This window comes from Danio rerio, chromosome 8, assembly GCF_049306965.1.
Source record: "Danio rerio strain Tuebingen ecotype United States chromosome 8, GRCz12tu, whole genome shotgun sequence".
NCBI classification, from domain to species: Eukaryota; Metazoa; Chordata; class Actinopteri; order Cypriniformes; family Danionidae; genus Danio; species Danio rerio.
Window position 1 is genome coordinate 14,011,247 of NC_133183.1, and position 16,086 is coordinate 14,027,332.

General features: G+C 35.1%; 1 protein-coding gene across 6 annotated transcripts in view; it reads right to left on the minus strand.

Annotated features, from left to right (window-relative positions):
* Positions 1-5,921: 5,921 nt before the first annotated feature.
* The window catches only part of fibcd1a (fibrinogen C domain containing 1a), a 398,615-nt gene continuing 388,450 nt past the window's right edge, over positions 5,922-16,086 (minus strand). For 2 of the 6 annotated variants that reach the window (XM_073910115.1, XM_073910114.1), the window contains one exon: positions 9,555-11,296. In XM_073910115.1, the coding sequence (XP_073766216.1) occupies positions 11,226-11,296 (71 nt within the window). In that variant the 3' untranslated portion in view covers positions 9,555-11,225. Of the gene's footprint in view, positions 7,569-9,554; positions 11,297-16,086 lie in introns of those variants that run through there. The other 4 variants (XR_012384133.1, XR_012384135.1, XR_012384132.1 and 1 more) reach the window with 4 other exon arrangements.

A 16,086-nucleotide genomic window follows, 5' to 3' on the forward strand; every position in this document is an offset into this window, starting at 1 on the left:
ATTTTGTATATTTGTTATTATTATATATTACTGTTTATACAGTGAAAAACATATCTCTAAAACTTATTAACAAAATATAACCATATTAAATATATATAAAAATAAGAATAATCACAAAAAACAATAACACACTATACTATTAGGAAGATAGTACAAAATGTAAATAAAATGATTTAAATATAATTTAATAATAAATTAAATTAAATAATTTGAATATTTAAATATACCTAATTTAATATCATTACCATTAACATTAATGTTATACCATTATTGTTATTGTTAAGTATTATTAGTAGCCTATTATTAGTACTGTATTTGTAATATACACTGCCAAGCATGATAAACAAAAGTGAACCCAACATGTCTAAAAATGCATACAACCCATAATATATTGATGATAATAATATAATAATAATAATAAAAACAATAAAACAATAGAATGTTTTATATATATATATATATATATATATATATATATATATATATATATATATATATATATATATATATATATATATATATTAAACTACTCTTATTATTATTATTATAGGCAGCGCATGGCTTAATTGTTAGCAGTGTCGCCTCACAGTAAGAAGGTCACTGGTCCGTGTCTCAGCTGGGCCAGCTGGCATTTCTGTGTGGAGTTTGCATGTACTTCCTGTATTCGCTTGTGTTTCCCTTAGGGTGCTGCTGTTTCCCCCAGAGTCCAAAGACATGCGCTATAAGTGAATTGGATGAACTAAATTGGCTGTAGTGAGTGTGTGTGTGTGTGTGTGTGTGTGTGTTTGTGTGTGTGTGTGTGTGTGAGAGAGAGTGTATAAGTGTTCATCAGTACTGGGTTGAGGCTGGAAGGGCATTTGCTGCATAAAACCTATGCCAGAAAAGTTGGTGGTTCATTCCGCTGTGGCAACATCTGAAATAGAGACTAAGCTGAAGGAAAATTAATATTAATAAGCAATAATAATGTTCCTACATATCTGAAATTGTAATAAAACATTAATATCTGGCAATATTGAAAAATAATAAATATATTATTATCACCATGTAATAATAAGAAAACAATAATATATTAGTATATTTGTTGTGTTTATTATTTCTATGCTACTTCATCAAGAGTAATCAAGCATTTGCACACACCAGTGAACTTTTTATCATATGCTGTGCATTTCGGTTTGTGAAATGAAGATGAAGTAATCTTTAATGAGATTTTGAGCAAAAACTGGTGCTGCCAGTGATGAATAACACAGAAATCACGCGGCGAGACAATTTGCAGTGTCATTTATGCTCTACAGAACCTATCGGGTTTAAATCTCTGACCTTCACGCTTGGAATATTAAACTATATAATCGGTGTAAAGACTTTATGCTACACTAAAGCTCCATTCACTCACCTAGAGATCATATTATTGATCGTGTTAATCATAACATCCTTTCATTTCAAAGATAAGTGGAAAAACCCAAGGTAGACCCTTACATTTGCTTTCATCTCAGACAGGAATCTACCCCTTTATTAAAAACACAAAACATTTATACTCTAACAGCAAGCTTCAGAACTATTTCTCACTCAAAGCCGAACGTGGTGCACTTTGACAAATATATAATTTTTGTATTTATTAAGTTGTAAGATGGTTAGAGAAACATTCAGAGATGATACTGTAATATCGGTCAAATCAGTTATAATTATAATTATAAGTTATAATTAGGAATAATGGCAAGACAAATAATAACGGTAATAATATTAAGAAAATATATTTTACAAAACGCAATTATAATAATATAATAAAAATAGTTTTTAAATATTCGCTTATTCATTTTCTTTTCAGCTTAGTCTCTATTAATTCGGGCCTGCCACAGCGTAATGAACCTGCTACTTATCCAACACATGTTTTATGCAGCGGATGCCCTTCCAGCCGCAACCTATCACTGGGAAACATCCATACACACTCATTCACTCACATAAACTACGGACAACATTTTTTATATATTTACTATTCATTAAATAGTTTTATTATAATAATCATTATTATTGCTGTTATTTATTATGATTATTATTATTGATATTATTATTATTATTGTTTGTAGGATAACAGCAACAGCAAGTCAAATAACCACTCGTTACTACTGAGGTATGCGGAAGAGCATCTCTGAACGCACAACATTTCCAACTTTGAAGCAGATGGGCTACAGTAGCAGAAGACCACACTGGGTGCCCTTCCTGTCAGCTAAGAACAGGAAACTGAATCTACAATTTGCACAGGCTCACCAAAATTGGACAATAGAAGATTGGAAAAGCGATTTCTGGTCTGATGAGTCTCGATTTCTTCAGCGACATTTAGATGGTAGGGTGTAAATTTGGCGTCAACAACATGAAAGCAAGGATCCATCCTGCCTTAATGGTTTAGGCCAATAGTGGTGGTGTAATGGTGTGGGGGATATTTTTTGGCACTCTTTGGGCCCATAAGTATCAATTGATCATCATATCAACGCCACAGCCTACCTGAGTATTGTTGCTTACCATGTCCATCCCTTTATGACCACAGTGTACCCATCTCCTCATGGCTACTTCCAGCAGAATAACGCGCCATGTCGTAAAGCATAAATCATCTCAGACTGGTTTCTTGAACATGACAATGAGTTTACTTTACTCAAATGGCCTCTACAGTCACCAAACCTCAACCCAATAAAGCACCTTTGGGATGTGGTGGAACAGCAGATTTGCATTATGGACAAATATGCAACTGCGTAATGTTATCATGTCAATATGGACAAAAATATCTGAGGAATATTTCCAGTATATATATATATACCAGGTTGGACCCCCTTTTGTCTTCAGATTTGCCTTAATGCTTCGTGGCATAGATTTAACATGCTACTGGAAATATTCCTCATATATATATATATATATATATATATATATATATATATATATATATATATATATATATATATATATATATATACATACACATAGATATATATATACAGTTGAAGTCAGAATTTCTATTTAATGGAGAGAAGATTTTCTCAACACATTTCTAATCATAATAGTTTTTATAACTCATTTCTAATAACTGATTTATTTTATCTTTGTCATGATACCGGTAAATAATATTTGACTATTCCTCAAGACACTTCTGTACAGCTTAAAGTGACATTTATAGGCTTAACTAGGTTAATTAGGTTAACTAGGCAGGTTAGGGTAATTAGGCAAGTTATTGCTAAAAAATTAGCTTAAAGGGGCCAATAATTTTGACCTTAAAATGGCTTAAAAAAATTAAAACTGCTTCTATTCTAGCCGATTTAAAACAAATAAGACTTTCTCCAGAAAAAAAAATATATTATCAGACATACTGTGAAAATTTCATTGCTCTGTTAAACCTCATTTGGGAAATATTTAAAAAAGAAAAAAAAATCAAAAGGGGGCTAATAATTCTGACTTCAACGGTATGTACACACACACACACACACACACACACACACACACACACACACACACACACACACACACACACACACACACACACATTCACACATAGGGATACATAAATTATGTTTTTTTAATAAAATGTTACTATATGACAATATTAAAAATAATGAATGTAGTACTGTTATGAATATTATTATTATTCAAATCAGAAGAACCGCAGATTAGAGTGAAAGAAACAGAGCAAGATTTTTATTTATTTTTTGCTTAAAGAGGGCGGTTGGGGGATTTCAATATCTGGTGGAGGGGATTAATGACTCGGGTAAAACTATTCACCTCTACAAGGGACATTCTTCACCTCAAATCAATTACTCAGTAATAGGAGAGCAGGGCGATGCTGGCCTGTTTTTCATTAAACAGCAATCACACGAAAGACCAGTGCATCAAAATGACTGCAGCAGGTGGCTGCTGAGCAGCCTGAGAGCCGGGGTGCAAAAGAAGATCTTTGTACCCTCATGAATCACAGTGAGAAGATGCAATTCAATAACAGAGAAAACTCGTGATGCAAATGCTTTAAATGCAATGGGTCTTATCGATCTGGCTGGTCAGGAGGCTTCCAAAACATCTAGTGTGCTGGAAACAGAGAGGTCAAGAACAGGACAGCGTCTTTTTGGAGGAAGATGTTGTGAATATTTGAAGAGGAGAGAAGAACTTGCTTATTTGCGAAATTTACTAATAATGCCTGAGGTTAAAATTTGTCAGGTTCAATTCTAAATTAAAAAACAAACCCATGCTCAATGTGGATATGTACCCTTGTCTACATCTCTGAAGACCGCTTAATACATAGCCAGAGGTACATCTGCTTCTAGTAATTGTTTTTTTGCAAATCCACCAAAGGCTGCTGTGTACACTTTATGATGATGTCAAAATTCATCTGTTGTTTGTGCCATTGTGCATCCTCATCAAGTGTAAATTCACCAGAGGCCACAGATTTCATTTTAGCCGACTGACCCAACCAATAGTGTATTCAATCTATGCATCTAGAAAAGCTGTCACGGCTACGTGTTATTGCCTTCGCCCTACGGCTCTCCGTCACGTCCTTGGGCTCCCCCTCCAACTGCGGCGTCTTCCACGGTCAGCCTCTTTGAGTTTGCAATCACTCCTCCTCCACGGCTCCTCCCTCCATCACCCTTCCTACCTCCTCCCTCCTGTGACTCCTCCCTGGCCACCTCCTCCTTGCCACGCCCTCCAATTCATTTTCCGGTTCCTCCCTCACAGACTCTCCCTTGACCACCTCTTCTCACCCTTTATTTTCTTCTGGCACGAGGACGTGCCATTTAAAAGGGAGTTGGTGGGGGTGGGGCGGTGTACAACCAGGTCCTGTGTTCCATGTGTGTTTGTTTTTGTCATGTGACCATCACCATGTGCTCCTTTGTTCTAGTTCCCACCATTAGTTAATAATCATCTGTTCAGCCTGTGTTTATCCCCTGTGTATCCTCAGTGTCGTTATGTTCCTGTGTATATACCCCTTCATTGGGTTCATTCAATGTCCGGTATTCTCTCGTTTGATGCTTGTTTTCACCCCATGTCCTTCCTGTGTTCATCCATGTAAGTGTTTATCAATAAATCTACGTATCTGATAATCCTGCGATCCTGTGTCTTCCTGTAGTGAACCCAGGCGTTACATGTGTTAGTAAAAAATGCTGGGTTACACACAATTATTTCATGTTGACCCAAAACAAATTAGTTAATGTAACAAATTTAAGTGGATTGAAGATAAAACAAATACTTTTCCCAAACAAATCTCCAGAATTTCAGCTCATTTTTAATAAGTAGTTTGAACAAACAGCAAAAATAATTTTTTTGTGGGTGTAAGGTGTGGGTGTATTGCTTTTTACAATATAGATTGTGTCAAAACGAAGATAAAGCTTAACGAAGATGAGGAATAGGGAATAAAAACAATAATTACTCAAATTGTGAAACATTCCAGCAATTCAGGCAGGGATGAGAGTAGTGTAAAATGCTGGTGTAGGTAAATTAAAATGGAATGATGTTTTTCAGAACTGTGTAATACAATTATCACTATTGAAGGTCAATCTACTGAAGAGCAATTCCACCTATGCACAGCTCCACTAGCCCAGAAGAATTATCTGACATGACTTGAATTGCTCCTCAAAATGTAAAAATCTCTTAGTGGTGTTTGCAAAAAACAACCCAGGCTTATTATTAATACGTAGCCCAATATATCTTTCTGGAGATCGCGAAATATGTCCTAGGTGGTACGTTGTTTTTGCAGTTTTTGTTTTCGAGTTAATCCACCAGAGGCCGCTGTGGACTGACTGATCAACTGATCCTCTCAGCCACACCCTTCTCTAAACCCAATCAACAGTGTTTTCATAAGCAATCTAGAAAAAAAAAGCCAGCAGAAAAGCCGTCCACACAGAGGTAAGCGGTCAGCTGGTAGCGCAAAAAGAAACAGAAGCTGTCAGCGGCGCCATACCATACTCATAGCATTTATTTTAAAGAGGAAATGCAGCCATACGTACCTCTGGCTAACTCTAATGACATTGTACTGCCTATAATAATTGCACAGGAGGAAGAGAAGACTTTGGCAAAGTCATTTTTACAGTTTTTACCACACAAAAGTATTCTTGGGCCTTCATATACTTACATTTCAACTACTGAAGTCAACATTTTGATGATTTTGTTTCCTATTCTGAACATCTCACACCTCTTGCTGTTCATGCAGGGTCGGAGAGCTCTCTGATTTCATCTAAAAAATCTTAATCTTAATTTATCTCAGGGAGTTTTGGGTAAACTAACCCTTTAAATTTAAAATTAATACGTTAATTCTTGACTCGGAACATGTGCTCTTTTAAATATATATTTTAAAATATTGCAGACATTAGCCCCTTTCACACATACAGACCTTTCCGGAAAATTGCCGGTAATGTTTGTGTGTATGTGTGAACAGGTCCTTTTTGAAAATACCGGTAAATTCATTCTGGCTATTTTCCGAAAAGAGAAGTTGTAACATTACCAGTAACTTGCCGGAAGGAAGATTGCAGGAAAGAGCGCATTCACGTCTAGAACGTGCTGACGTGAGACATCTGCTTTAGCCAATCCAAACAGTCAGACGCATTCACGTCCGCATGGTTTATGAGAATAAAAGCCTTTGAATATTTTCCCAGACACATTTAGCTGCTAGTCAGATCACGTTTATATGTTCTTCTTAATGTCAACTGTGTAAATAATCATCGATAAGATGCTTATGATAAGCCGCTGTTTCTTTACCTTCAAGCTTTGCGTGTGCCCGTGAAACAGCCCGTAAGCGCCAGCACACACACACATATTATGTAAATCTCGACATGCGAAAGTGTTTCTCTAAATGTTTTCATCGGAAATGTTCACAGTACTGATCCATTCACAAAATTTGTACTGTAGTCAAATGTTTATAAATACAAGCGCAGCCATTTAAAGCTAATTTCTGGTTAATGATGTCAGAATTTACCGGTATTTTGGAATGTGGAAACGGCCTTTTCTGGAAAAATTCCGTAACGTCCTCACCTGTGTGAACAGCGATTTTTTAATATAACGGTAAAGTCGTTCCGGAAATTTTCCAGTTATTTACCGGTATCACTGTTTGAAAGGGGCTAGTATCTCAACAAACATTTTCAGAAACCAAACAATAGCAACTACACATAAACACAAGGCTTTTGATGCCATTTTGGTAAGCAGCTTCACCTAAAACACCATTGATCACAAATGTTTATTTAGAGCAGGTGTTCTTGATTTGAAGCAGCCTAAACACACATAAAAAAAAAACACGATTCAAATGCCTTCTATTGTGCTGGAGATACATTTTACAGGTACAGGATACAAGTACAGGATGTCTTCTTCTATCAGTCTGTCTGGAGGGAAGGTGTTAGGGATATTGGGGGGGAAGGAGATAAGAAGCCAGATGTGTTTATGTACTTGCTGAGTGTTGAATATGTGAAGCGTTCCATCAGCACAGCTCTCGTTTCTGATGAATCCCTCGCTGGGTTTGATCCTGTGCTTCGCTGAGTAGATGCACATCACTCTTACAACTTCCTGACACACAGAAACTGCAGCTCTTGGTGCAAAACCAGACCTGCAGAGCCATTCTCTCACCACATGACAGAGATAACACTACATAAACACTCACGAAAATCTGTGCAGCTCAATCAGTGTGTCATTTATATATACAGTGATCAGCATTAATGAGTACACCCATTTTTATACATTTTTAAACATTTTATCAATTTCTCAGTGAATATCATGTGAATATTTTGGTGCATTTGAACACAACAGATTTATTAAACTGATATATTTATTAAAATAATATTGTAGTCACAAAACATCTTTAGAAATAGATGTGAATTTATGTGAAATATTGAGGGAAAAAAGAAACTACTAAAATTGTAATTTTCTTTTGAATTTTGTCTTTTAAAAATTTATATTGAATATTTTCCCCAACATATAGATTTGGATGTACTAATTTTGGATCATTATCATAATTTGTTTTGTTAGATTAGCTCCAGATTTGACTTCAGTACTGACTATAATGTATATGTGCTCAAACTAGGACTCGCTGGCCAACATTGGCCCATGATGACCTTTGATTTGGCCCACAATCCCATCTTAGAAGATAGTAAAAATTAAGGGGAGGGTCGGGGAAGATCGTCTTTTCTAAATTAATGTAACCTTTTGTTTGATTGATAGTTAAGCTACAAAAAAGCAAGCTTGAATTCAATGTTTTATTTAAATGTTGTGAATGGATCAGATGAACTTAAATGTGCATTGAAATCCATTTAAAATAAATAGAATTCTAAATAGAATTGTTTCTTTTCATTGAAATAAGTTAATAATAAAAATATACAAACTTATAATGCAATTGCTAACCCAATATGATTAAAATATTGGATAACACTATATTAACTACACACTATACTAATAACTACACACTACATTAATAAACATTAGTAATTAGTTTATAACTTCAACTACAAATGCTTTATTATTAACTTATAACCACATTTAAAATGTTCTTAATATTTGTACTTTCATAATTTGTGACAGGTTGATTTTTCATTGCTAAATTAAGTATTGCATTATTTACAAACCATTTGTATTTAAAAGTAGATGGTGTTTTTTAAGATCATTGAGTTAGTAAATTATTAATGAACTATTGAAATTAACATTTGTATATCTTATTATTCAGGCATATTGTAATGTTAGGCGAGGCAGTGGCGAAGTAGGTAATGCTGTTGCCTCACAGCAAGAAGGTCGCTGCGTCGAAACACGGCTAAGTTGGCGTTTCTGTGAGGAGTTTGCATGTTCTCCCTGTCTTCGCATGGGTTTCCTCCGGGTGCTTCGGTTTTCCCAACAGTCCAAAGACATGCGGTACAGGTGAATTGGGTAGGCTAAATTGTCCGTAGTGTATGAGTGTGTGTGTGTGTGTGAATTTTTTATGTGGATGTTTCCCAGAGATGGGTTGCGGCTGGAAGCGAATCTGCTGCGTAAAAACTTGCTGGAGTAGTTGGCGGTTCATTCCGCTGTGGCGACCCCGGATTAATAAAGGGACCAAGCCGACAAGAAAATGAATGAATGAATAGTAATGTTACAATGTTTGTTAATAAATGCTTTGTGACCTAATCTAGGTGAGGACTATTTATGCTTTATAAATCCCTTATAAATGACAACTAAAGGCTTGGTATCAAATGAACAATACTCTGCAATCTTATCTAAAAAGTTAATTACTTTAAATTTTAAACATTGCTGAATAACTGGAGTGTCAAAATAAGACATAAATTTGGATAAACAACAACAATATAAATAAAGTAACAATAAAGTGTGCATTTATATGTTACATATGAGTACTGTGTTTGTTTTGTTTTTGTATATACATGAATACAAACATGTACTGTATATATTTGAGAAAATGTTTATTTGTATTTTAAAATTAAGCATTTGTCTTATACAAATTATAAATAATATATAAATAAATATATATGTAAATTTTTTTGTATTTTAAATATTTTATAATTATTTACACCCAATATTTACAACCCAAGCTCATTTTGAAAACGTACGGCGGCATTTAGTTTTTTCAAGCGAATGCTACGGGGCGGTGTGATGGCGCTCTGCGCTCATTGGCTGGGCTGACGGCTCACCTGCGTGTAGAGGGCTTTCTCGCCGCAACCAGTTTGTCCGGTTAGTGTTACGTCGGCGGAGCGGAGGCCCGGAGCGTACGACTCGGTTCGAGTTCCATGTTGCGAAATCTGAAAACGCGGTCAAAATCGGACGAGGGCTTTTCTTTTTCTGGACAGCTTTTGTAAATCGTTGCTTGGGTTTAGGGAAGAAGGAGGAGGAGGAGGAGGGTGACATGCTTGCCTATTTTACTCTCACGAGCACGCCATTCTCCTCATCCTCCTTTGCGGCATCTCGAAAACAAAAACTGCACAAATATGTACCTCCCGGGACGTATTTCGCGGTCTCCAGAAACGTCCGCGGGGCTACGTTTCCAGAATGAGCCTGGGTTGAATATTTATGCACAGTGAGTACACATACCGTATAGTATTTAAATTTCAACTTATTTTGGATGCGGTTAATTGTTTGACAGCACTATTATACTCCTGCTTGACTCAAATCTAAAAGAATTGAAAAAGTTTAATGCATATTGTTTATGTATTTAGATTTATAGGGACTTTAAATAGTATCTGGCGGTTCATTTCTTGTGGTGACCCCTGATAAATGAGGGACTAAGTCTAAGGAAAATGAATGAATGAATGAATGAATAAATAGTATCACGTAAAGTAATTGAATTCCTTATTGTGTGATTTAGTTACTTTTGAGAAATTCTAGTTTTAGAAAGTAATTTAAATACAATTATAATGATGTGATTTATAATTAATTACTTTTTAAAAGTCTTTTACACAATACTGAATTTAATATACCATAGATATTACTCTTTTAAATTGTAAGAATTTTTCTCAGTATTACTATTGTAATTAAATATTACACAATTATAGATTTAACAAACATATCAAGTACAAAAATGGCACTATTTGGGCAGCTAAATCTTTAGAAAATGTCATTGGACACAATTCAGTGTGTTCAACCAGTGGCGCGGTCAGCAATTGTAAAGTGAGTAGACCTTCTGAAGTGAACTGAATGTCAGTGCCTGTTCTAAAGTAGTACAGCATTTTACAATTCATGAGGTAAAAATAGAGGTGCAAATTTCAACAGCTTAAAGTACCATTGAATGAATGAGGAAAAAAGGTCAAAGCTGAAAATTAAAACGTGACTTTTCTTGAAAATGTGCCCTTTTAAGCATCATATATAACAGTTAGTGGTGTTATATCTTTGTCTCCACTAGCTGAAAACAACAAGTGTCACTGTGTCAGGTAAAGAACAACCTCCTAGTGCCCTTTTCAATAATTATGCAATCCAAATTTTTCACACTGCTGACAATTTTGGAACTAAAAATATTTATTTTAAAGTAGCTTCTGAATGGCGGTATTAAACATACAGCAATTTCTGTAATCATAATAAGAGCAATTACAAACAATTAGCATATTCAAAAGTTTATATATTTCCCTTATTTTTAAGTTCCCTTATAGAGTATCATTGAATGTTTGCAGCTTTTGATCAATACACTACCTGACAAAAGACTTGTCGTCGATCCCAGTTTAGCAAGTCAGACTTCTAGTTGATCATGTGGAGAAGTGGCAGAAGGTGGATTCTTCAGATGAATCATCTGTTGAACTGCATCCTAATCATCACCAATACTGCAGAAATGCTTTTGGAACCGGCATGGACCCAAGATTCGCACAGAAATCAGTCAAGTTTGCTAAAGAAAAAAATCATGGTTTGGGGTCACATTCAGAGACGTGTGAGAGATCTGCAGAGTGGATGGCAACATCAACAGCCTGAGGTATCAAGACATTTGTGCTGCCCATTACATTACAAACCACAGGAGAGGACAAATTCTACAGTAGGATAGCGCTCCTTTTCATACTTTCTGAAAGCAAACAGAGTCATGGTGCTCCAGGATTGGCCAGCCCAGTCACCAGACATGAACATTATTGAGCAGGCCTGGGGTAAGATACAGGAGAAGGCATTGGAGATGAATCCAAAGAATCTTGATGAGCTCTAGGAGTCCTGCAAGAACGCCATCTTTGCCATTCAAGATGACTTTATTAATTTATTTGAGTGATGTATGGATGCAGTCCTCCAAGTTCATAAGAGTCATTCACAGTAATTATTCTTCATACACTGCACCATGACTTTATATTATGTATATATTGTATCATATACTGTACATTATTTCTGTTAAGTGACAAGAGTTTTGTCTAAGCAAAGTCAGACCTTACTGTCCTAATTAAATATTTAAAAATTAAGGCATAATCATATTTTATTTTGGTCAAATAAGCATTATCTAGAGGCCGTTGCCTTTCATATAAGCCACTTCTGATACAAAATAATCAACTTGACTACCTGACATTTGTCAGGTAGTGAACAGACTATTAAAATGTTAGCAGTATACTTTAATTAGGTATTAAACACATGTAAACATTTAACTGGATCTATTATTTATCAAAACACACAATGTTTTAAAGTAATAACAAACCCCTATTTTATACATAGAATATATTGACATTAATTTACTACTCAATTCAGTTTTTAAGCTTGTGCATTTGAAAAGTATAACCCTTAAAAAGTTGAAAAATCATATTATTTTTTAAATAATATTTAATTCTTTAATTTTACACTTACTCTCCTTTTTTGACTGATTTAAACAGTACTGTTGAATTTATTCACATCACACAAGTATATTTTAGGTAACTTCAATTAAATTACATCAACATTAAAAAGGAAAGTTCAGAGGAAAAGTAATTTAATGAAAGTTACTAACTAATTACACCCAAAACTGTCCATACGTAAACATTTATTTTGAGAAAATGCTTATTTTACTGCATATAAATCTATATCTACAAATAATGTTTTCATCAAAAATCAAAGTGAATCATTCTGAATTGGTGGAAAATTGCTTTTGAATTCAATCAATAGGCTGACTATAAAATACAGACCTTACAGTGCTCAGCATATATAAGTACACTCCTCACAAATCTCTCTTTTAAATTCATATGTTTAATAGGAAGCTTTACAATATTATATGTGTGCATATACATGAGATTAGTCAATATTGAACTTTAATCTGGAGCTAAACTTACGATAATGGTCCAAAAACTAGTACACCCAATTTATATGTTACAAAAAAATAATAAATACAAATTTTAAAAAGAGGAAGAATTAAGAGAAGCAAAAAAAATGGAAAACTTTGTAGAAATTTTGTAGGTTGTACATTTTTTTTGCAATATTTTGCTTGAATTTAATTGTATTATCTTTCCATTTCTAAATATGTTCGGTGACTAAAATATTATTTTCATAAATATATATTTTTAGTAAATCTGTTTTATTTAAATGCACCAAAATACATTGCCTATATTCACAGAGAAATGGATACAAAAATTAATTTTCAAAATGGGGTTTACTCAATTGCATACAGTGTACTGAGCACTGCATACAGTATATTCCACACCAGTCATGCTAGAACCGGGTCTTGCGTTTACCACTCAATGTAGAATAAAAGATCATCCATCCAAAAGGATCTTATTAATTCTTACGCTCAAATATTTGAGCGATCATTCTCCAAGTTTTTTTTCTATCCCTCAAAAAAAATGTATAGCCTTGCCATATGCTCTTGAAATTAGCAAGTCAGACTATTAGTCAGGAAATAAGTAGCGCTATTAAGGGGGGGAAATTAAAAAATGACATCTTACAAAAATGAAAGTTGCATGATCCCTTGATGCCAACCATTTCCCCCCACATTCCAAGACCAAAATCTCTCCATTCCTCATTTTAATGTCATACATTTTGACGACATCTCTGAAACATTCATCAGCTGAGAGCCTCATTATGCCATCTGGGCCTGAGATTGGCACAGATCTTTTAAAATGAAAGCAAATGCCACGATATTCACACACACACAAACCAAAAAACATTACCTTGGGATCTATTCTTGGCCTATACCTAGTCAATTACCAACTAATGAGCTGACCTCGGCTGACATTCCCTCCCAAACTGCTAAAGAAAAAATTGCAATGCTTCCGAAAAAGCAAGTATGTTAGAAACCGTGGATATTTATTAAATGTCACTCTGAACATTAAACACATTTTAATGATCAACAACAAAAAAAATAAATCAAATCAAATCAAATAAATTACCGCTAATACAAGACCCAAAAAAACAAAGCTGGATTATGAGTCCATTGTCAATCCAAATAAATGCGGCAGAACATTTTAATTGATCTTGCGTTCGCTGGTCAAAAATGATGGGTTTGGGCGATGTCAGAGAGGGCAGGATTTGAAAAGAAAGGAAAAAAGTCCCTCTTGTCGTCCTGGGGTGTTGTTATGCTGCAAGACATGCTCAATTTCACGGTTAAATTATTTACATGGATGACTGGCAAGCGCTGTCAGCAGACAGGTGTAGTTTGAGAGGCCATCGGCAGGGGTTCCTGAGTGCCTACATGTTCATAAAGAGCAACCAGGGCCACGAACCGACAAACTGTCCATCCCCTGAAAGTCACAGCTATTTTGTTCATTTCCTATCGCAGTCCATATTTCAAGTTTATCAGTCCTACACTGAAAAAAGAAAAGCAAATCCTTCTTCAGCAAGATACACATGGCAGGATGAGGTGCGGCGATGTTTTTTAGTGGTTGTTTCTCTTCATTTTGAATGTTCATGCTAGCACTTTAGCATTGAAAGCCCTCCTGTGGTTTACAGAGAATCCCAATCTATATTGTGGCTTCATAAACAATTTCACCTCATAAAAACAACCTGTGGTTTTCTTTGTTGAGGGAGAATGAGTCACAAATTTGATCAAAAGGCATCAGCTTATTTTTTTTCTTTCCTTTTTTTTTGGGGTGGGGGGGGTGGCTATGACAGCTGTTTTCTCTGTTGTAGATTTGAGTTTGACATTGGTGAATTGGTTATTCAGCAGGGGTCAGCTGTTTATTTAAGCAATTTGCTTAAGATGCTTCATATTCTAAAAACAGTGATTAGTTATGCTTCCCTGCAGGCACAGGACATCATATTGACATTGTACCTCAACATAATGGGGACGTAGAAATTTGCTTGGAAGTGAAAATCGGGTTGATGTCAGAACCCAATGTCAGGCCGACGTCAATGTCCAATGTCCAACCTAAAATCAACCAAATATCAACGTCTAATCATGTTACACCTTGATGTTGTGTGGACGCTATGGTTATGACATCTATTAGACGTTGGAATTTGGTCACTTTCCAACACAACCTAAAATCAACCAAATATCAACTTACAGTGATTTGACGTTGTTATTGTATGTAAAAATACATTTGTCCTTATACGTTGGCTAAACATTAAACTTCGGTCACCTGATGTCATGACCTAAATCTAACCTAATACTAACGTCTTATGATGTTGGGTGCCTGCTGGGTTCATTCATTCACTCACTATCCTTTGGCTTAGTCCCTGATTTATCAGGGGTCACCACAGCTGAATAAACCACCAACTACTCTGGCATAAGTTTTATGAAGCGGATGCTCTTCCTGCTGCAACCCAGTACTGGGAAACACCTATACACTCTCTCATTCACCCACAAATACACTCTGGCTAATTTAGTATGCTTTGATTCATAAAACTATTTCTTTGAATTCCTTCAAATATACACAGACTATAAAAGTGATTGTATAATGTTTGGAAACAGATGTGAGTGTCGTGTTGTGGTTTAAAGTGCAGACAAGGATAATGTACAATCACAATAAACATAAATAAAGATATAAATATGAAATCATGATACTTATTTTCTCATTCTGGACATGGATTTCGCAGGGAAATACAAACAAAACACTAGAATCAAAATTATGCAATCGAAACTAAGACATTAAAACACATTTAAATGGATTACAAGTTGACTGTTTGAAAAGAAAACACACACTCATTGTCAATCCCATAAATCAAAAAAAAAGAAAAGAAAAAAAGAGAAAGTTAGAATGCATAGATAAAGCAAATTTTTAGGACTACTATTCAATTTTTTAGGAATAGTTTACCTCAAAATTCGTGACACTCAATCACCTTTTTAAGAAACTTTTAAGAAACTGTTCAATAAATATAAAAAGTTACATTTTATTACAATATTGTTATTTTTCTCTATCAATTAAAATGGAATCAAATGAAGTCGAAAGCTTTACACGTCTCCGAGAGCAAACAATATGACATTTTTTCATAAAGAAAAAAGTGAACCCAAAATATTTGTACTGCCCCCTGGTGGCTGGCTGCAGTACAAGTCAAAAACTGCACCTTCATTCATTCATTTTCCTTCAACTTAGTCTCTTTTTCAGAGGTAGCCACAGCGGAATAAACTGACAACTATTCCAGTATATGTTTTATGCAGTGGAAGCCCTTCCAGCTGCAACCCAGTACTGGGAAACACACATGCACACTCATACACTACGGCCATTTTAATTTATTTAATTCACCTGTAGTGCGTGTGTTTGGACTGTGGTGGAAACCAGAGCACCCGAGGGAAACCATGGGGAG